Source organism: Aegilops tauschii, chromosome 7 (assembly GCF_002575655.3).
Source record: "Aegilops tauschii subsp. strangulata cultivar AL8/78 chromosome 7, Aet v6.0, whole genome shotgun sequence".
NCBI lineage: Eukaryota > Viridiplantae > Streptophyta > Magnoliopsida > Poales > Poaceae > Aegilops > Aegilops tauschii.
Window position 1 is genome coordinate 140712802 of NC_053041.3, and position 22067 is coordinate 140734868.

General features: G+C 52.1%; 3 protein-coding genes across 9 annotated transcripts; 1 reads left to right on the plus strand and 2 right to left on the minus strand.

The window, feature by feature from the left end:
* Positions 1-6589: 6589 nt before the first annotated feature.
* LOC109780127 (O-fucosyltransferase 7) lies at positions 6590-11031 on the plus strand. Of its 6 annotated transcripts, none has more exons than XM_020338708.4 (12): positions 6590-7166; positions 7267-7344; positions 7463-7562; positions 7660-7727; positions 8709-8797; positions 8884-9064; positions 9177-9305; positions 9406-9539; positions 9644-9857; positions 9943-10127; positions 10211-10306; positions 10395-11031. In XM_020338708.4, exons 1-12 carry the CDS (start codon positions 6996-6998, stop codon positions 10534-10536), a joined length of 1587 nt encoding a protein of 528 aa, XP_020194297.1. In that variant the 5' UTR covers positions 6590-6995; the 3' UTR covers positions 10537-11031. The 6 variants fall into 6 exon arrangements, with proteins under 6 accessions (XP_020194297.1, XP_073361385.1, XP_073361383.1 ...); XM_073505284.1 differs by having other exon boundaries at positions 6627-7166; positions 7270-7344; positions 7463-7590; XM_073505282.1 differs by having other exon boundaries at positions 6636-7166; positions 7463-7590.
* A 3372-nt stretch (positions 11032-14403) lies between these two features.
* Positions 14404-16301, minus strand: LOC120969246 (uncharacterized). 2 transcript variants are annotated; one of them, XM_040396382.3, is made up of 2 exons: positions 14981-16301; positions 14404-14735 (listed from the first exon to the last, which is right to left on the minus strand). In XM_040396382.3, exons 1-2 carry the CDS (start codon positions 16260-16262, stop codon positions 14710-14712), a joined length of 1308 nt encoding a protein of 435 aa, XP_040252316.2. In that variant the 5' UTR covers positions 16263-16301; the 3' UTR covers positions 14404-14709. The 2 variants fall into 2 exon arrangements, with proteins under 2 accessions (XP_040252316.2, XP_040252315.2); XM_040396381.3 differs by having other exon boundaries at positions 14404-14744; positions 14981-16296.
* Positions 16302-16770: 469 nt separating this feature from the next.
* On the minus strand, positions 16771-17744 carry LOC109780128 (26.2 kDa heat shock protein, mitochondrial-like). Its single transcript, XM_073503023.1, has 2 exons — positions 17611-17744; positions 16771-17483 (listed from the first exon to the last, which is right to left on the minus strand). Exon 2 carries the CDS (start codon positions 17428-17430, stop codon positions 17062-17064), a length of 369 nt encoding a protein of 122 aa, XP_073359124.1. The 5' UTR covers positions 17431-17483; positions 17611-17744; the 3' UTR covers positions 16771-17061.
* Positions 17745-22067: the final 4323 nt, after the last annotated feature.

The following is a 22067-nucleotide window of genomic DNA, read 5'->3' on the forward strand; positions in this document are numbered from 1 at the left end:
TTCAATCAACGATGACGGAGGCAACAGTGCCCCGCCCATGCCTCTGGTCAGCAGGAATGTGGCAACAGTGCCCCTCACCTACCCGCTGACCAGGGCCGGCGTGGCTACAGTGCCCCCGCCCTCACCGCTGAAGACAGCAAGCGGCAACCTGACGGAGAGCACTGTACGCGACTCAACTCGGCCACGCCCTGACGATCAACAAGACGGCGCATAGTCCCCCTAGGCTTGCAGGGCCCGCACCTAGGGGAACCCGGCGAACCACAAGCCCTCAGCGGGACCCAGCCCGGGTCCCCGGACACCGGCAACACGGACCCACCGACTTATAACATTACCATTGTACCCCCGGGGGGTTGAACTATAAAACCCCCGGAAGCCCACGGTCATTCGGGGGGCAAGCAAGAGGACTAGCCACAAAACAGCAACACCGGAGAGAAGGAGCAGCCCAAGCCTTGGCCAGCTTCCTTCCTCCTCCATACAGCTCTAGGAGCAACATTGTACTATCGATCATCCAACTATACTCGGCAGGACTAGGGGTATTATCTCTCCGGAGTGCCCCGAACCTGGGTATGTCCGGCGTCCCGCGCCAGCTCATGCCAACCTCGCCTCTGGAGTCCACCAGCGCCCTCGAGCCTCCTCCTCTCTTTAGCCATCCCTTGGCATCTGCCGTGCGCCCACCACGACAATAGGGGATCAATAATATCTCTTTTCGATAAGTAAGAGTGTCGAACCCAACAAGGAGCAGAAGGAAATGACAAGTAGTTTTCAGTAAGGTAATGTCTGCGAGTGTTGAAACCGTAAATAGCGAGTAGTTTGATAGCAAGATTGTAACGAGCAAGTAACGATAATAGTAACAAGTATGCAGAAAGGTAGCCCAATCCTTTTGAGGCAAAGGACAGGCCAAAACGGTCTCTTATGATAAGCAAAGCGTTCTTGAGGGTGCACGGGAATTTCATCTAGTCACTTTCATCATGTTGGTTTGATTTGTGTTCGCTACTTTGATAATTTGATATGTGGGTGGACCGGTGCTTAGGTGTTGTTCTTACTTGAACAAACCTCCTACTTATGATTAACCCTCCCACAAGCATCCGCAACTATGAGAAAAGTATTAAGAATAAATTCTAACCATATCATTAAACTTTTGGATCCAATCGGTCCCTTACGGAATAGCGCATAAACTGGGGTTTAAGCTTCTATCACTCTTGCAACCCATCATCTAAATGCTACTCCACAATGCATTCCCTTAGGCCCAAATATGGTGAAGTGTCATGTAGTCGACGTTCACATGACACCACTAAGGGAATCACGACATACATACTATCAAAATATCGAACACACATATCAAGTTCACATGATTACTTGCAACATGATTTCTCTCGTGACCTGAAGAACAAAAGTAACTACTCACAAATGATAAACATGTTCATGATCAGAGGAGTATTAAATAGCATAATGGATCTGAACATATAATCTTCCACCAAATAAACCATATAGTAATCAACTACAAGATGTAATCAACACTACTAGTCACCCACAAGCACCAATCTATAGTTCCGGTAACAAGATTGAATACAAGAGATGAACTAGGATTTGAGATGAGATGGTGCTGTTGAAGATGTTGATGAAGATTGCCCTCCCCAAGATGGGAGAGTTGTTGGTGATGATGATGATGATGATGATTTCCCCCTCCAGGACGGAAGTTCCCCCGGCGGAATCGCTCCGCCGGAGGGCAAAAGTGCTCTTGCCCAAGTTCCGCCTTGAGATGGCGGCGCTCCGTCCCGAAAGCCCTTTCCTTATTTTTTCTAGGTAAAAATGACTTATATACCAGAAGATGGGCACCGGAGGTGGGCCGAGGAGGGCACAACCCATCAGGGCGCGCCTGGGCTCCCTGGCGCGCCCAGGTGGGTTGTGCCCACCTGGTGGGCCCCTTTGGTAGTTATTTGCTCTAGTAATTCTTAAATATTCCATAAAAAATCCTCGCGAAGTTTCAGCTTGTTTGGAGTTGTGCAAAATAGGTGGCCTGACGTAACTTTTTCAGGTCCAGATTTCCAGCTGCCGGAATTCTCCCTCTTGATGTGTACCTTGCAAATTATGAGAGAAAAGGCATTAGAATTACTCCAAAAAGCATTATTATGGATAAAAACATTATAAATAACAGTAAGAAAACATGATGCAAAATGGATGTATCACTCGCCACCTCAAGGAGAATCGCTGATCGACGCCATCCCTGCCCCATGCGATCATTGTGAATGAGTACGCCTACAGGGAGCAGCGTCGATAGGACAGGCGCAACGCGGCGCGCTGGTCGGAGTTTTTGGACTTCGACGTGCCGCCGCCACACATCGAGGCGGACCTGGAGCCGGTGTATGCCTGGGCCCTGGACCGCTCCGTGACAACGGCGGAGACGAGCAAGAGTCGTCTCTGCCACCTCGATGGGGAGATGGCCAAGTACATCAAGGAGTGGTCTCTTAGCGAGATTCTCACCAATGCCGCCTTCTCTAAGGCCCGCTGCCCTCTCTCCCTGCCCACCTTGTCATTGGTCGCGGGCGCATTGCGCACGGAGTAGGGTGAAGCAGAGAGGATCATCCACAAGCGCGAGGCGGCTGCTGGGAAGCCGTGTCACCACACCGCGACCTTCCACCGCGTGAAGCCCGACGACGACGACTCCGATTACGGCTCTGGCGACGTTGACAAAGGAGTCACCTCCCAGCCCAGCACTTCCTCCGAGGTCACCGTCAAGTATAGGGTAGTGTAGGGTTAGGTTTTTAGTGGGCCGCGCATCTTCATGGCCCACGCACCGCATCTCCCCTTTCATCCTTATATCCATTTAATGTTGGGAAACGTAGCATGCAATTTCAAAAAAATTCCTATGCTCACGCAAGTTCTATCTAGGAGATGCATAGCGATGAGAAGGGGAGAGTGTGTCTACGTAGCCTCGTAGATCGAAAGCGGAAGCATTTGACAACGCGGTTGATGTAGTCGAACTTCTTCTCGTTCCGACCGATCAAGCACCGAACATGCGGCACCTCCGAGTTCTGCACACGTTCAGCTCGATGACGTCCTTCGAACTCTTGATCCAGCAAAGTGCCGAGGAAGTAGACGAGTTCCGTCAGCACGACAGCATGGTGACGGTGATGGTGAAGTGATCCGCATAGGGCTTCGACTAAGCACTACGAATATATGACCGGAGGCGTAAACTATGGAGGGGGGCGCCGCACACGGCTAGCAATTGTTGGTGTGTGTTCTAGGCGCCCCTCCCCACGTATATATAGGTGGGAGGGGGAGGGGGTCATCCTTGGGGCGCCCCAAGTAGGAGGAATCCTACTTGGGGCCCTAGTCCAATTCGCCCCCCCTTACCATGTTTTCTAGAGGGGAAAGGAAGGAGGAGGGAGGAGGGGAGGAAGGGGGAGGCCGAATCCTTCCCCTTCCTTCTCTCTTCCCCTCTTTCCTTCCCCTCAGGTGCGGCCCATATGGGGGGCGTGGCAGCCCCTGTTGGCTGCTGCGTTTCCCCTCTTGGCCCATTAGGCCCATATCTTTTGCCGGGGGCGTCCGGAACCCCTTCCGCTGACCCGATGTACCCGGTACCCTCCGGAACACTTCCGGTGTCCGAATACTATCGTCCTATATATAAATATTTACCTATCGACCATTTTGAGACTCCTCGTCATGTCCGTGATCTCATCCGAGACTCCGAACAACATTCGGTCACCAAATCACATAACTCATATAATACAAAATTATCATCGAACGTTAAGCGTGCGGACCCTATGAGTTCGAGAACTATGTAGACATGACCGAGACACCTCTCCGGTCAATAACCAATAGCGGAACCTAGATGCTCATATTGGATCCTACATATTATACGAAGATCTTTATTTGTCGAACCGTTATGACAACCTATGTTATTCCCTTTGTCTATCGGTATGTTACTTGCCCGAGATTCGATCATCGGTATCCACATACCTAGTTCAATCTTGTTACCGGCAAGTCTCTTTACTCGTTCCGTAATACATCATCCCGTAACTAACTCATTAGTCACTTTGCTTGCAAGGCTTCTTATGATGTGTATTACCGAGAGGGCCCAGAGATACCTCTCCGATACTCGGAGTGACAAATCCTAATCTTGATCTATGCCAACCCAACAAATACCTTCGGAGATACCTGTAGAGCATTTTTATAATCACCCAGTTACGTTGTGAAGTTTGATAGCACACAAGGTATTCCTCCGGTATCCGGGAGTTGCATAATCTCATAGTCGAAGGAATATGTATTTGACATGAAGAAAGCAATAGCAATAAAACTGAACGATCAGTATGCTAAGCTAATAGATGGGTCTTGTCCATCACATCATTCTCCTAATGATGTGATCCCGTTATCAAATGACAACTCATGTCCATGGTTAGGAAACCTTAACCATCTTTGATCAACGAGCTAGTCAACTAGATGCTCACTAGGGACACCGTGTTTGTCTATATATTCACACATGTATTAAGGTTTCCGATCAATACAATTCTAGCATGAATAATAAACCTTTATCATGAATAAGGAAATATACAATAAGAACTTTATTATTGCCTCTATGGCATATTTCCTTCATTTAAATGCTAGCCACATATATATTCTTGCAACCGGCCATCGGTTTCAAAAGGCACACCGCAACAAGCGGCCTGTTGCAGACCCCCAGGAGGGAACCGTGAGGGAGGGCAACGATGACAACACAAGGCACACCGCAACAAGTGGTCTGTTGCAGACCCCCAGGAGGGAACCGTGGGGGAGGGCAACGATGACAACACAACCATTGCCAACGGTGGCCTCCCCGACCACGGCGGGGTGACCATGGCGGCCGGGCCCGAGCAGTCACCGTCGAAACCACCCAGGTGCCAGCAGGCAGAGCCACACCGCCTCTGCTGCGACGCGATCTCGACCGGTGGTCCCCGTCATCGACGGTGAAGTAGGTGCAAGACCAGCGTCATGAAACCGCTGAGTCTGCCTCGCACAACGGAAGCTGCTCGTGCCCGCCAGGCCGTGCGGCCGCACACCGATGAGTTTCTGCAACAACGACGGAGTTGCAAAATGGCGACAACAATGATGACGGTGCTGCTGCGACATCCCTTTATTACAAAAGGAATTTTGCAACATCATCCATGTTGCAAAAGTTCTTTCAGCAACATCATCTTTGTTGCAAAAAGGTGAAGTCAATAAAAAAAGAATTCTGCAACACAACCTCTGTTACAAAATGTTGTCTGCAACATGAATTATGTTGCAAAGGCTTGTGCAAATACCTCCTTTGTTGCAATGGTGAGTTCGGGGCTGTTTCATTGGATAACACGGCTGCCTCGGCGGTGGATCTTTTACAGCTGACGCGTAGCACATCCCTTATTTAAAGGAGTATATAAGAGCATCTCTAAAAGATCCGGTAAACGCCCATCACGGAAAAATTGTTTACGTCATCCCGGAAACGATTTTTGTAGGATGACAGGTGTTGAGACAGAATGGATCCGGTAAAGATGTACCACATATTCAAATTTGCAGTTCACGCTTAAACTAGATCACCGGAGTTCATACATAAAAACATAGTACGTACTACATACCGAAGTTCATACTTAATAAAAACAGAAATTAAACAGTTCGTACTTAAATGGGGTGCATACTAGCATAGTAGATCTACTCATCGCCGTCGTCTCTGTTCTCGCGGGGCGGGTTGCCGTGGAGGTGGTACTCCATGAGGGTGCTGGAGAGGAATTGCACGAGCTGGTACTCCTCGAACAACGCCTCCACCCACCCTGTTGCAGCTTCATCTCTGGCGGCGGCAGCCTCCTTGGCCTGGAACCACGCCTTCCCCGCCTCCTGGCGATGCTTGAGCGCGGGGGAGAATATGCGGTCGAGGCAGTTGAAGTTGCTCCATGCCTGTGCTCCGGCGCTGCGTGAGCGGGTGCCGCGCGTGCGTGCCCGCTCCTTGCGCCATTCCTCCACCGGCGGGCGGAGGGAGGAGCTCCCGCCCTCAGCGTCGTTGCGGTGCTTGCGAGACGGCTTGTGACCGAGCCTCACTCGGCCACCCCTCCCGTCGCCCGCACACGACATCTCCTCTCGCCTCGGGTGGCTCAACTCGCCGGAAAACAACGCCGGAGCTTGCTTGATTTGCCGCGGGAGTAAAAGAAACGCGACGAAGGATGGGAGAAAAGGAGGATGGAAACCATAAAATGTCCCGGAGCCGGTATATATAGTGAAATCGCGGTCGGTTTATGGCCCTCCAGGCTGTTTTTACCGGACCTGGTTGGGCCGTTTTTTTACCTCCCGTAATTCCGCTGGAAGAAAGCGTCCCGACAAGGTTTTACGAAAGAAAATGCCCTGACAAGGTTTTATGGGATCCGCTAGAGTTGCTCTAACCATCTAAAAAGACCAGTCCAAGAAAACCCGACATAAACATTTGCACCTCCAAACGAAGACAATTTGGAGATACGATCACTTTACCATCAATTTTAGCACCACATCTACTAGGGTACGAAATTAATTCAAAGCCTCCATGAAACCACGCCGAAAAGCACCAATAACGAACCGGTTTAATCGCCCCCAAACCCACCGCGACCCGTCCGTACACACGCCCCGCCCACTCCCCTCCCCCCTCCCCTGCCCCTGGCACGAACCACGCTGCGGTTTAAGACGGGCAGGGCAGGTGGCGAGTGCCATTGCCATCCGCCGCTCTCCGTCCCGTCCCGTCCCGTCTCCAACAAAACCCCCGCCCCTCCGCCCCGCGCTCCCCCTTTCCCTCCGCCCGGCGCGGCCCCCGTTTTACCGCGGCCAGCATCGTCGGCTCCACACGCAAACGCCTCCCAGGGAGCGACCAAAAAGCCAGGGCGCCACGGTCTGGCCTGACGGCCCACCTCAGTCCATCAGGGGCGGGCAGCGCGGAAAACAGAACCGCGCGCGCCTACCTCGCTGCGGCGCCAAGCAAAGCGCGACGGCACGGGGCGGGGCTTTCTGGGAGGTCGGCGGATGAGATGGCGCTGCGGCGCAAGGGGAGGTCGGCGGGGCGCCGGGCGGCGGTGAGGTGGTGGCTGCTCTCCCTCCTCGGGGCCGGCGCCGCCGTCACCGCCGCGGCCGCGCTGCTCGCCGTCGCGCTCCACGTCTCCGCGTCCGCCTCCGCCGGCTCTCCCTACCGCCTGGCCAAGGTACGCGCGACTTCCGGGTCTCTCTTCGACCCTTCCGCCTCTCAGATTGAACTCTCTGGGGCGTGCTAAGTGCTAACGGATCGCCGTCTCGATGCCGCAGCAGCCGCGGGAGGCCGAGGAGCTGCGCTGGGAGCAGGAGTTCGCGCCGCCGCAGCTCGCCTCGCCGCACTCGCGGAAGGTGATTCCCCCCGCCGTGCGCCGCGGATGGCGCGTCTCTTACCGTTATGATTTTGTTATCCTGTTACTACTGTACATGGGAGCCCGTGACATTCGGGATTAATCTCTAGATTTGACAGCTGGACGGCGCGGCCGAAGACGAGCCGGAGAAGAGGCTGTGGCTGCCGGCCCCGTCGCGCCGGTTCGTGCCCTGCGTCTCCCCGTCGCTCGAGTACAGACGTACGCGCACTGGCACTTCAATCTAGCGGTAGAATCTCGCCCGCCCGGCGCACATTCTCGGTAGGCCGTTCTGATTTCGGTCGGCCTGTTTTTTCAGGCCCGGAGGCATCCAGGGGGTACCTGCTCGTACACACCAATGGCGGGCTCAACCAGATGCGCGCCGGGGTGAGTCATTGGTTCGTCCTGGTAAAAAATTCCCTAGTTGCCGTGGCATAGGAATAATGGTCCAGTTTGCATTAGATATGTTTGACTTACGTGGTGGGAAGCTGGAACCTAGCGTGCGTGCATGTGGTGTGTTTGATCACGGTTGACGGTTTTGTAGCATTTCATCATCAGTTTTTGTGGGCAATGCTGTAATCAATGCGTACGGGTGGTTCTGGTGCTAGTGTAGACACCCGACTTCTGTGGGTAGTGTTTTGGTGTTTTATCCCCATCTAGAGGTATGCCTCCATAAGCTTGAAATGGTGGCTGTGAAACTGAACTGTTTGCTTTGTTTTTATTGCCCAACCGAGTTATCGGTGGAAGAGACATGAATGGCTCAACTGCACTCAGGATAAAGTCCTGAGTATAATTGGTGGGTCTATGCTGTCTCAGCACTCTTCTGAATTTCTTGTCCCAATGTGTCGCAGTCAATTTGTTTGTCATGATAAAAGATGATTATCTGAAGGTGCTATTCCTATATTTGTGCCATCACTTCAGTCACTATCTTGTACGTTTCATTTATGACAACCAAGACAGCTGTATATTCTTGATAAAAAAGATGCCTGATTTGTTAGTTGATACCAAAAGTGAATACATTCTATTTGAGCATACACCCCCTAAGAGAAGTAACATCGGTCCTGCAAGTCCTTTTGAGTTTGATGCGTTAACAGAATTTGCTGGTTTTCTTTAGGCAGGCTTGAATTGAGACTGCATATCTTTTTGCAAGTTGGATGTTTTTCCTATTCTCAGGAATGATCTTAACAAAAGTGTGATGTGACTTGGCAAATATAGAAAAGATGAAGCATATGTTTATTGTTTTGTCTTCTATCTTGTGTGTACATGTCCGTGTTTACCAATCAATCATAATCATGGGAAGCTTCACTTTAAATATAAGCTCCCACACACTTCCAATTTTTCACTGATTTGTTCTTATTCTTATGGCAGATCAGTGATATGGTAGCAGTTGCACGTATACTCAAGGCTACACTTATAATCCCAGAACTTGATAAGAAATCGTTTTGGCTCGACAAAAGGTGAACACTGCATGATTGTTTTTGCTCTGAGCCTTTCCCTTTAACTGATCAAAACTGACAGAACCGTTTTTCATTTCTCATCACAGCAACTTTTCAGATGTCTTCGATGAAGAACACTTTATACGTTATTTGGCAAACGATGTGAAAGTTGAGAAAAATTTGCCAAAGGAATTGGTGAAAGCACCAAAATCTGTTAGGTACTTCAAGAGTTGGTCTGGAGTAGATTATTATCAGAATGAGATTTCTCCACTATGGGAGCACCGTCAGGTTTGGATTCCACAACTACTGCCCTTTTGTGGCTGCGTACTAATCAATCGTAAGCAGTAGTTACTGGATGCAAGTATTTGGAACTGTTATTCTGATCAAAGATTTGTATCAGGTTATTCGAGCTGCTAAATCAGATTCTCGCCTTGCAAACAACTTCCTTCCGCCTGATATTCAAAAGCTTCGCTGCCGGACCTTTTTCCAGGCACTTAGATTTGCTCCCCCAATCGAAGCTTTAGGCAATGTAAATCCTTCTCTAAAGTCCATCACGGGAAAAATATAACATTATAGTTCGAACTTCTAACTTATAAATGTATTGACAAATAATATCAACCAATTTGCAGCTATTGGTGGAGAGGATGAAATCATTTGGACCATATATTGCTTTGCATTTACGCTATGAGAAGGATATGCTTGCTTTTAGTGGGTGTACGTATGGTCTGTCAGATACCGAATCAGAGGAGCTTGCAATGATCAGGCAAGGCCTTTAAAATAGACGTGTTAGTCATTGCACTGTCTTTACCTTCTTGGTTTTAGAACTCTATAGTATTATGTGACTTACTTCTTCACCTATTTTAACAGAGGAAACACAACCTACTGGAAGGTGAAGGACATTGATCCATTAGAACAAAGATCACATGGTCATTGTCCCCTGACGCCAAAGGAAGTTGGAATGTTTCTTTCTGCCCTAGGATATCCATCAAGCACCCCAGTTTACATAGCTGCAGGGGAGATATATGGAGGTGAATCTCATATGGTCGATTTGCAATCCCGATTCCCAATTCTGATGAACAAGGTATGAAAGCTGCCATTTTGTTTTTTCTAGTGTTTGATAACATGACTTCTGTTCCGTCAGCACATTGCGTCTTCTCCATTTGCAGGAGAAACTGGCCTCAGCGGAAGAACTGCGACCGTTCAGCCAATACGCTTCTCAAATGGCAGCTTTGGATTACATCGTTTCAGTGGAAAGTGATGTATTTATCCCATCATATTCCGGGAACATGGCGCGGGCTGTTGCCGGTCATCGGCGTTTCCATGGCCACAGGAAAACAATCAGTCCTGACAGGTGAAACCACAGCTTAGCACTTGTCTATAAAGCCGTGTGTCACTCTTCGCATCTTGGCCTCATCATCTTCTTTCTGTGTTCAGGAAAGCATTAGTTCATTTGTTTGACAAAGTTGATAGTGGATTACTCGATGAAGGCAAAAGGCTATCGCAAAAGATAATAGAAATGCACCAGAAGAGGTACCGAACTGGGCATGAGAGCTAAAGGACCCTTTGCTCTGTGTTTTAACTGTCAATGTTTCTTATGCTGTTCTTCATCTGTCTTCAGACAAGGTTCTCCTCGGAAACGGAAAGGTCCCGTGTCAGGCACAAGGGGCAGCGATAGGTTTCGCTCAGAGGAGGCATTTTATGAGAACCCTCTTCCTGATTGCCTGTGTCAATCGAATGACAATTCTATTGTCAACATATAACCACGATCATGGAGTTAACCGGTCTTCGCTACCCCTGCCCCCTGGCCAGCATGCCCAGGTACATAGAGCAAAGGGAGGCGCATACTGATAAAGTTCCACAGCATTAGAGATCTGCTTAGGTGACATTACGGTCCAACGATTCGTTGGCACACACGGTCCGGCTCTCATTCCGCAGAACAAGTTGCCAATGTATCAAAGAATCGAAGATGTTCAGAGCAGCTGTACAGCGGTTTAGATGTAACTGCAGTTTGTAAGCTTGGGTATAATTATTACCTCTTGTAAGTATAGGACTAATAAAGAGCGGAGGATAGTTTCTGTTGAAACATCTTGACGCTAGTAGTATCTCACTGGAGATAGTTTCTGTTGACTGACATCACACGATGGCAGCATGAGGATGAGTATGTTCAGAACACGGCTGTGCAGGGCTTTAGATGTAGCTGCAGTTGTAAGCCTCCTGTGTAGGTAAAACCAATAGAATAAGAGGAATAGGTGAAACATGCTGAATTCCTAGCTGGGTATTTCTGAATCAAAGCTTGAGCTTGGACGAAGGAACTATACAGCAGAGCACTGGAAAACATCGCACTAACATTGAGTTTCTGATTTCTTTGTTACAAGTGCACACCAGAATGTGCTAAATTTCTTTTGTCTTTTGTCTTGTGAGTTACAATCATGTTATGTTTGTCACCATGAAAATCACGAAGGAGCTGATAAACAAACGCCCATCTCATATGGCTGTTTACACAAGAAGAGTACAAGTACCTACAAAAAGTAACACACAGGATAGACACACAAATTTCAGTGAGCAACAACCATTAGTTAGTACTCCCGTTCACCACTAACTCCAGTTCATCACGTCAGACTAGAGGGAATCAACCAAGTTCATGGCCAATTTCACCATCAAATAAGTTCATCAAGCAAAGCTGGAGTAAATCATAAGTTCCATGATGTAAGAGGCGAGAGAGAGAGAGTTTGCGCTGCACACATTGTTCATTGACATTGCCACAATTTATACAAGTACAGTGAGTGGGATCAGCTAACAGAATGGCTAACAACCTGAGCTAAACGAGGAGTAGTGGGTTAGTGGATAGGCTGATCCGTTGGCTACGCTAACAGAACGGCTGCCACGGCAGAGATAATGCGTGCCGTGACAACGGTCAAAGGACTGTTTCAACACCCCCCCGCAGTCGAAGCTTCACCGTCGGTGATGCAGAGGCTGGACCGGAACTCCGTGAAGACCGTGGTAGACAACCCCTTCGTCATGATGTCGGCAAGTTGTTGCGTGGTGGGGACATGAAGAACTCGGACCTGTCCGAGCGCAACTTTCTCCCGGACAAAATGAATGTCAAGTTCTATGTGCTTTGTCCGCCGATGATGCACCGGATTGGCAGACAAATAGACCGCCGACACATTGTCGCAGTAGACCAGAGTGGCACGATGAACGCTGCAGTGGAGCTCCTCGAGTAGCTGAAGCAGCCACGCGCACTCAGCGACGGCGTTGGCCACGGCGCGGTACTCGGCTTCCGCGCTGGAGCGGGAGACCGTCGGCTGGCGTTTCGAGGACCAGGAGACGAGCGAAGGACCGAGGAAGACGCAGTAGCCGGACGTAGATCGTCGGGTGTCGGGGCAGCCCGCCCAGTCCGCGTCGGAGTAGGCGACGATGTCGAGCGAGGTCGAGCGATGCAGAGTGAGCCCGAGCGACGGTGTGCCACGGATGTACCGTAGAATCCGTTTCACAAGACTCAGTGGACGTCGCGCGGCGCGTGCATATGCAGGCACACCTGTTGGACGGCGTACGTCAGGTCGGGGCGGGTAAGGGTCAGGTACTGGAGCGCGCCCACGATGCTCCGGTAGAAGGCGCCGTCAGGAGCCAAAACGCCGTCCGCCGCGGAGACCTTGGCCTTGGTGTCGACGGGGGTGGAGGCGACCTTGCAGTTCGCCATGCCCGCACGCTCCAGGATCTCCAGCGCGTACTTCTTCTGACACAGGAAGAAGCCATCGGGGCGCCGGGAGACCTCCACGCCCAGGAAGTAGCTCAGCGGCCCCAAGTCTTTGAGCGCGAACTCAGCGTGCAGACGACCAATGAGTCGGCGAAGAAGATCACCACTGGACGCCGTAAGGACGATATCGTCGACGTACAAGAGCAGGTACGCCATGTCGCCGGCATGCCTGTACACAAAAAGAGACGCGTCGGACCGCGTGGAGACGAAGCCGAGCTCGACGAGGTAGCCGGCGATCCGTTGATACCACGCGCGCGGCGCCTGTTTGAGGCCGTAGAGCGAACGTGACAGGAGACAGACGTCGTCGGGGTGGGCAGCGTCGACAAAACCTGCCGGCTGTTGGCAGTACACGCGCTCGGCAAGATGCCCATGCAGGAACGCGTTGGAGACGTCAAGCTGGTGTACATCCCACTGGCGCGAGACGGCGAGCTGCAGGACGCACCGGATCGTGCCGGGCTTGACGACGGGTGCGAACGTGTCGGTGAAGTCGACGCCGGCGCGTTGGCGGAAGCCCCGGACGACCCATCTGGCCTTGTACCGCTCGAGGGTGCCGTCGGAGCGAAGCTTGCGGCGGAACACCCACCGGCCGCTGATCACGTTGGCGCCCGGTGGGCGGGGCACCAACTGCCAAGTATGGTTGCGCTGGAGCGCCTCGAATTCTTCACGCATGGCCGCGACCCAGAGTGGATCGCGAAGAGCCGCGTGAACTGACGACGGGAGAGCGGTCGAGGACGACGAGGTGGACGCCGCGCAGACGTACTGGTCCGACGGGTACCGGCTGCTGGGCCGATGGACTCCAGCACGGGCTCGAGTGACGACCCGTGACACGCCTGGAGCGGCAGCCGGGGCGCCCAGGCCAGCGGAGCCAGCTGGAGGGGCGGCAGCCGGGGCGCCCAGGCCAGCGGAGCCAGCTGGAGGGGCGGCGGCCGCTACAGCGGAGCTGGCCGCGGGTGACACCATAGCAGGTGCAGCGGCTGCCAGGCCCGCAGAAGGGGCAGCGGGAGACGCAGCAGAGTTGGCCGAGGCTGATGTAGAGCCAGCTTCAGCTGATGGAGCAGTAGAAGCGCCCGACGCGGGCGAGCCAGCAGGCGGGCGCGACGAAGCCGGAGAGCGCCGGGGAGCCGGCGGCTGGCGGTGAAGACGTGCCAAGCGGGGCCGGCGAGGCTCGTGAGTGTCCAGAGGGACCACGACGCGGGCCGGCGATGAGACCGGCGGGGAAGATGGCGGTGCGGCAACCTGCTTAAACGGGAACACGAGCTCGTCAAAATAAACATGCCGGGATATGATCACGCGGTTGGACTCCGGATCGTAACAGCGGTACCCCTTTGTGTTTGCGGGATATCCGAGGAAGATACATGGAAGAGACCGCGGGGCGAGCTTGTGAGGAGCGGTGGCTAGGACATTGGGGTAGCAGCGACACCCGAAGACGCGGAGATCGGCAAAGGAGGGTGGGTGGCCGAAAAGAAGATGGTAGGGGGAAAAATTACCACGGGGACGACACGGGCGCATGTTGAGAAGGCGCGTGGACGTGGCGAGGGCCTCGGCCCAGAACCGTGGAGGGGCGCCGGCATGGAGAAGCAGAGCACGGACACCGTCGTTGAGCGTGCGGAGCACGCGCTCGGCGCGCCCGTTCTGCTGCGACGTGTACGGGCAAGTGAGACGTAGGATGGAGCCGTGCGCGGCGAGCAGCGTGTGGACGCCCTGGTTGTCAAATTCCCTGCCGTTATCTGTTTGAAGCCCGAGGATGGAGTGACGAAACTGAGTACGCACAAAGGCAAAAAACGAGGTGAGCACGGTGATCACGTCAGATTTACGGCGGAGAGGGAAAGTCCAGACGAAGTGAGAAAAATCATCAAGCAACACCAAGTAATACTCAAAACCAGAATTGCTCTTTATTGGAGATGTCCAGACGTCACAATGGAGTAGTTCAAAAGGGAAACTAGAAACTGAAAAAGATTCAGAGAACGGGAGGCGCGTGTGTTTGCCAAGCCGACAGGCGGAACATGAGTGTTTCTCTGTTTTATTACAACTGAAAGGGAAACTACGAAGAAGCTGCTGCATAGCTGAAACGCCGGGGTGCCCAAGGCGTGCATGCCACAGGTCGAGACCGATGGAGAGCGCAACCGGAGCGGGGGCAGCAGGCGACGCCCGGAGCGGGTACAGGTCGTCCGGGCTATTACATCGGAGCAGCACCGTCTTGGTCTGCAGGTCCTTGACAGAGAAACCAAAGGCGTCAAATTCAACTGTAGCAGAGTTCTGGCGAGTGAGAGCACGAACAGAAACTAAATTGGTAATGAGATGCGGTGAGACAAGAACATCATATAAGCGAACAGGAGCACCAGAGGAAGGGAGGGAGAGGCCACCGCGGTGGGTGATGGGGAGAGAAGAGCCGTCACCGACGATGATGCGGGTGGAGGTGGGAAAGGGACGGGAGTGAGAGAGGATACCAGGGTGCGACGCCATATGAGAGGAGGCCCCGGTGTCCATGAACCAGTCGCCGTTCCCGGGGTAGGCGCTCGGCGGCGGGGCCTGCTGAAGTGCAGCGAGGAGGGCGGGGTCGTAGGTGGACGAAGAAGCGGCCGTCCAGGAGGAGGTAGGCGCCGGCGGCCACGAAGAGGGCGGCGGAGGAGGGACCCCGCCGGGCTGGGGCGCGGCGAGCAGCGCCTGATGACCCGCGGGCCGCGGGCCGAGGATGCCGGGATGCGGCGCGCGCGTCGGGGGCATGGCCCAGGCATGCACCACGCCCGTCCATGGGTTGACCCCGCCGAACCACGGCGCCGGTGCAGCCGGCGGAGCTGGTGGACGAGGCCCGGCCGAAGTCTGGCCGGAGGAGCGTGGACGCCCGTCGTTCCCGCGTTTCTTCTTGCGGGTGTTGCCGGGTGGAGACGCGGCCGCCGGAGGGGCCGCGGGCGCGGGGACGGGGTTGGGCGCGGCCGGAGCGCGCGTGGTGCCGACGGCCAGGGCCGTCTGGGTGCGCTGCAGCGAGGCGTGCCGCATGCGCCGTTCCTCGAGGCGCAGGTAGTTGACGGCGCGCGCGAAGGTCGGCTCTGTCAGCAGGTTGAGGTTGGAGGCGGCGTTGGCGTAGTCGGGACCCAGCCCACGAATGAGGTTCGTGAGCATGGTGGCGTCGGAGACGGCCGCGCCCACGTCGCGCAGCTCGTCGGCGAGGACCTTGAGGCGCAAGCAGTAGTCGAACAGCCCCATCCCATCCTGCGTCAGACTGTAGAACTCTGTGGTTAACAGTACCTGGCGCTGGAGACGATTGTCGAGGAAGAGCTGGCAGATGGAGGTCCAGGCGCCCAGCGCGGTGTCGTTGTCGCGGATGATGTGCGAGAGAATCTCGCGAGACACCGTGCGATAGAGCCACTTGACGATGGTGGCATCCACAGCGAGCCAGTGGACATCATGCTGCATGGCCATGGCATCCACTGATCCATCGACGTGGTCGCGGATGCCGAACTCGCGGAACGTCAGAGAGAAATACGTACGCCAGGTGGAGAAGGAGGGAGTGTGTAGGTCGAGGGTGATGGGGATGTGGTCATGAATTGGGACATGGCGGAGGGCTGCGGCGGTGGGTGGCTCAAGGACGGCGAACGGGTTGAGGTCACCGGAAGCAGAGGACGCCGGGGAAGCCATGAGCAGAGAGAACGAGCGGAAGCGGGGACGATCAGTACTGAACGTCTGATACCATGTAAGAGGCGAGAGAGAGAGAGTTTGCGCTGCACACATTGTTCATTGACATTGCCACAATTTATACAAGTACAGTGAGAGGGATCAGCTAACAGAATGGCTAACAACCTGAGCTAAACGAGGAGTAGTGGGTTAGTGGATAGGCTGATCCGTTGGCTACGCTAACAGAACGGCTGCCACGGCAGAGATAATGCGTGCCGTGACAACGGTCAAAGGACTGTTTCAACACATGACCAATTTCACCAAAGTAGTTCAGTTCATCACGTGCAAGCTTGAGGAAATCAACAAAGTTCATGACCACTTTCGCCACCAAATCAGTTCATCATGTGCAAGCTTGAGGTAATCAACAAAGTTCATGACCATCCCTCGAAAAAAGAAGTTCATCACCAATTTCACCACCAAAATCAGTTCATCACGTCAAGCATGAGGAAATCCTGCAAGTTTCATGACCAATTTCACCACCAATGCAGTTCAGTTCATCACGTCAAACTTGAGGAAATCAACAAAGTTCATCACGTCAAACTTGAGGAAATCAAGCATGAGGAAATCAACAAATTTTCATGACCAACTTCACCATCAAGTAGTTCATCATACGCCAAACTTGGGATATCAACATAGTCCGCGACCAAATTCACCACCAGTCGATCAGAAACCACGATCCAAGACGATCAACAAAGCAAAACAGGGCAGAAAGACACCAAACATGACCACATCAACAAGGCGTCTCTCACACTCTCGCGCCGGCCATCCTCCATGAGCACTACCACTACCACTACTAGACTCTGATCCGTCTTCCATGAGTACTACCACTACGACTACTCGCCTCGCCTGAGCCTCCCTACTCGATCTTCACCTGGAACACGTCCTTGCGCTCCTCCTCCTTCAGCTTGGGCAAGGTCACCTTCAGCACGAAGTTCTTCATCTCGGCCTTGATCTTGTCCATCTTGTACGCGCCAGCGGGCATCTCGATGCGGTGGCTGTACCTTGACATCGCGGGGTCGTAGTCGCCTTTCCGGGGCGCCTTCTCGCCCTCGCCCTTGATCACCAGGATGTTCCGCTCCGCCCACACCTTCACGCACTCCTTCCCGAGCCCCAGCATCGGCACCGTCAGGTACACCGCGTCGTCGTCGTCCTTCTCCACCCACCACCCGCGCCGCGGCGCCCCTGCCGCGGAGGAGAGGCCGGGCGGAGCGGCACCGTCCTCCATCAGAGCGTACAGGCGGTCCACGCATGCCGGGATGCCTACCGGGTCGAGCACGTCTGCGGAATCAATCAAGAGCGGCAAAAGCTGTTGTGATCAGAACCCCGATTCGCCTCACGATGCTAAAAGCGAACGCAGAGAAGGATGCGGCGAGGGCGGGATGGGTGAGGACGCATGCATACATACCCTGCGAGGGGAAGCTGGAGTCGTCGTCGTACCAGCGGGGGGCTCCTTGCCCTGGGTGCCGTTCGGGCGGCGGGCAGGGGTGACCGCGGGGTGCCGGTGCGGAGCGCGTAGAAGGCCACGGGCGCACCGGACTCTCTCTCGCTCGCTCGCTCTCTCTCTCTCTGATGCGAAATGGAGGGGGTGCGAAACGGAAGGGAGCTTTCTTGTGGGAGGGCTAATTTTTTTGAAAAAGTCTAAAATAAACCTTGAACTTGTACCTTGAACTTTGACTCTTAAAATCAGCACACCGAACTATATGATTTCGGTCTATTTTAAACCTTGAGTGCATTCCCAGACAAGAATTGTTGATATGCAGGTGAAACGCGGGATTTCTGACCGCAGGCCGACTGTACTGGACAGGCCCACTAGGCGAATTTAAAATCTGCCGCTGGACGGCACTGGACCAGCCCACCAGGTAAACTTAAAAATAAGAAAACAATGGAGATGTTGTCAGGAATCGTAGTTTCATTGTAAAAAAAAAGGAATCGTAGTTTCAACCTCGCGTTGCTGACCTTGTCAGGATAGCCACTCTACCTCGTAGCTGTTTTTCTTTTGAGAATCACTACCTCGTAGTTGTTCATGATAAAAGAGAAGCGCGAAAATATTTAACAACAAACAGTAGCGTCGAGATTTGAAAAGATTTCTGAAATTTTTAGATATATTTTCTTGAAAATTGTCAACAATTTTGAAATCCGAACATTTTTTGGAATTATGTGGAATACACAAACAAATTTTGAAAACGTGTACCATTTTTGAAATCCCCTACGATTTTTAAAGTGCGAACACTTATAAAAGGAATAATTTCGGAAGCTGAACAAAATATGAAAGTGCGAACAGTTTTGTGAAAATTTGTTTCCATTTTTAAAAAGTTAGAAAGTGTTCGCACATTAAAATTTTATTCAGATTTACGAATTTGTTCACATTTTTACAAAGAAATGTTTCTGTTTCAAAAAAATCTCGTCTTGGAAAATTCTTCGCAGTTATTTGTTTAGGTTTCAAAATTTTGTTTGCTTTTCTAAAGGTGTTCGCACGTCAAAAAATGTTCGGGGATATAAAAAATGGTTCGTGTTTTCAAAATTTCTTTGTGTTCCTTTTTTGCTTTTAAGAACACTTGGATTTCAAAATTGTTGACCATTTCCAAGAAAATGTTCCGAAATTAAATGTTTCAAATATCGACCCCGCAGTGTCTTATTAAATATGTTCGCGCTTCCAATTTACAACAAAAGTTATTAGCTAGGATGGTTGGCGGTATGAGCTTGGAAGCAACAGGTCCCAAGTTCAAATCTTTGTTCACGATTTATTTTGTCTTGGGTATTTTTAAGTCGCGCGATATACTCAAAAGGAAAAGATGCTTCGCGCCTGATGGGCTGGCCCAGCCATAGCCTTACGAGCCACGTCGACAATCCCCTTGAAAAGGCGCTTAAGGTTTAAAATAGACCGGGATCTTATAGTTCGGTGTGCTGATTTCAGAGATTCAAAGTTCAGGGTCTTATTTAGCTTCCGTCTACAAACTTAAGGTTTATTTTAGACTTTTTCCTTTTTTTTAACTGGGATGCCATTTTTTTGAGGGTATTACTTTTGATATGGTCAGCTACGTCTGTAACGAATGATTTGCTTTTTGGAGTTGGACTACTTTTGCATTGAATTCCTACCGTATGGTTTGTTATTTTTGCAGTGCCCTCACCCATATATTTCGGCCACATTTTTTGGGTTGTTATTTTTGCACGCCTATTGCATTGCTTACACTGTTACACATATGAGAATAGAGCGATCCTAAAAAGAAAAGAAAAACATATGACAATAGAGCATCAACTCAACACCACTGTTTGGTTTGCTAAACTTATGCCTGTTCCCGGATAGTCGTGCAAGAAAACATAAACATCCCTCGTACCCCCTCGTGTCGCCCCCGTGGGCGACCAGGGTGAAACCCTAGCCGCCGGCGCCCGTACTCGCCCGCATCTCCTTCATCCTCGCCGCCGTCCGCAGCACCGCCGGGCGAAGCCTGGCCGGCAGGGGCAGCGGCGGGGCTCCCCTCCCCTTCGCGCGAATCTTTGTTCACGATTTATTTTGTCTTGGGTATTTTTAAGTCGCGCGATATACTCAAAAGAAAAAGATGCTTCGCGCCTGATGGGCTGGCCCAGTCATAGCCTTACCAGCCACGTCGACAATCCCCTTGAAAAGACGCTTAAGGTTTAAAATAGACCGGGATCTTATAATTCGGTGTGCTGATTTCAGAGATTCAAAGTTCAGGGTCTTATTTAGCTTCCGTCTACAAACTTAAGGTTTATTTTAGACTTTTTCCTTTTTTTTAACTGGGATGCCATTTTTTTGAGGGTATTACTTTTGATATGGTCAGCTACGTCTGTAACGAATGATTTGCTTTTCGGAGTTGGACTACTTTTGCATTGAATTCCTACCGTATGGTTTGTTATTTTTGCAGTGCCCTCGCCCATATATTTCGGCCACATTTTTTGGGTTGTTATTTTTGCACGCCTATTGCATTGCTTACACTGTTACACATATGAGAATAGAGCGATCCTAAAAAGAAAAGAAAAACATATGACAATAGAGCATCAACTCAACACCACTGTTTGGTTTGCTAAACTTATGCCTGTTCCCGGATAGTCGTGCAAGAAAACATAAACATCCCTCGTACCCCCTCGTGTCGCCCCCGTGGGCGACCAGGGTGAAACCCTAGCCGTCGGCGCCCGTACTCGCCCGCATCTCCTTCATCCTCGCCGCCGTCCGCAGCGCCGCCGGGCGAAGCCTGGCCGGCAGGGGCAGCGGCGGGGCTCCCCTCCCCTTCGCGCGAATAGGCTGGCGCGGGACGGCCGTTCGAGAGGAGGCGCCGGACTTTTGCGGGGTGCGGCGACGCTGCATATGGATCCTGGCCGCGACGTGCGCAACGCGTCGGCGGTTGGGGTTCGTGCTCGCGGCGTGGTGCGGCCGCTGGATCTGGTGGTCGCGTGCGTCGTCGGTCTCGGGTCATATCCTTCTGGATCCGGCGCCTGAACGCCGTCGGCCAGCGCAGGATGGTGGCTTTCGTCGCTGACCAGGTCGGATCTTCATTGATCCGGCGCCTGGATGGATCTACGCCGGAGGTGTTGAGCCTTATGGTGTTCCCTCTCTGGAGTTTTCGTGTCTTGGCTTCTGCCAGATCCAGAGCAGATGGAGATTGGTGGTACAGGATGCGGACCGGAGGAAACTTTGGTCGGCTAGCTCGGCCCGGCATCGACAATGGCTTTGACGTCGTTACCCTTCTTGAAGGCGAGGTTGAGGTCCCTCCTATCCACCTCCGTCCCCTTCCCGGATGAAAGTCCAAAATCCGTTTTGGATTGGACGGCGGTGGCGCCCTTCGCATCGTAACGTCCATGGAGGCGCCGTCTTGGGAGGCTTGGGCGTTCGGGGGAGAGTTGCTATGGGCGAAGGGCTTCGCGTGTCAGATCCAGCAGCGGCAATGGTGTGGAGGTTGGCAGGAGGAGTGATGTTCTAACCGCGTCAGATGCGTCTGGTAAGAGATGTCAAGTCATGCCTGGTAGACAGGTGCTACGCTGAGTCATGCCTAGTCAGTAGGTGCTACACACAACAGATCTTCCAGAGTGTCCGCGTCGGGATGGACGAGCGCATAGCGGTGGAGTCGTTGGGCGCCGTGGTGGCGTCGACGGATGGCCGGACTGGCAAGAATGATGCGGATCTCTCTCTTGAAGATGGTACAACGGTTCGATGATGATGGCGGCCTCTAAAACGTATGCAAGGGGTGTACGCTTTAGGTTTGCTGCACCGGTTGTTTGTTCCGATACGTTAGATGGATGGATCGGTGACGACATCGGCTTTAGATATGGGGAGTGAGAGCACTCCACAATATCAAGTTTGTAGGTGTGAGTGATGGCTTCGGGTGGCTTGATGTATGTTCTTGTCAGACCCTCGTGGAATAATTAATAAAGATGGCTGCATGCACGATTGATGCAGAGGCCGGGGGTTTAACCTCCATTTCTAAAAAAACACAAGGCTCCTAATAACCATACAGAAAATAAATAAGTAATTATACTACTCCCTTTGATTCATATTATTTGCCTCTTATTTAGTAGAGAGTATAAAATCATGTAAGCTTACGGAATTCAAAATGTCAAAAGAAATGTGTACCCCCTCCTCCCCCAAAAGGATATGTATACTCCCTCCGTCTAGGTTTATAAGTCATTTTAGGTTGTGCACCGCAACCAAGGCGGAGGGGAAAATGAGAGAACTTAATGTGTTTTTTGCAAACTAATAGCATTGCATGCAGCGAACTAACCACTTCATGTCATGTTTGGTAGTCTCAAGTCACTGAAAGCATGCACGGACCACATCTCTTATTGGTTGATATTTCACGAAACAAGAAACGAGGAGGGAGTTAATTGTGACGCCCGGGTAATTAAGCT

What these genes read in the sequence shown, in the direction of transcription:
- LOC109780127 (XM_020338708.4), top strand. Translation starts at nt 6,996, where the DNA reads ATGGCGCTGCGGCGCAAGGGGAGGTCGGCGGGGCGCCGGGCGGCGGTG. An exon ending in GAGGAGCTTGCAATGATCAG is followed by an intron (nt 9,540 to 9,643) that starts GCAAGGCCTTTA and finishes CTATTTTAACAG; the next exon opens with AGGAAACACAACCTACTGGA. An exon ending in AAAACAATCAGTCCTGACAG is followed by an intron (nt 10,128 to 10,210) that starts GTGAAACCACAG and finishes TTCTGTGTTCAG; the next exon opens with GAAAGCATTAGTTCATTTGT.
- LOC120969246 (XM_040396381.3), bottom strand. Translation starts at nt 16,262, where the DNA reads ATGTGTGCAGCGCAAACTCTCTCTCTCTCGCCTCTTACATGGTATCAG. An exon ending in TCATATGGCGTCGCACCCTG is followed by an intron (nt 14,745 to 14,980) that starts GTATCCTCTCTC and finishes TTCTCTGTCAAG; the next exon opens with GACCTGCAGACCAAGACGGT.
- LOC109780128 (XM_073503023.1), bottom strand. Translation starts at nt 17,430, where the DNA reads ATGGAGGACGGTGCCGCTCCGCCCGGCCTCTCCTCCGCGGCAGGGGCG.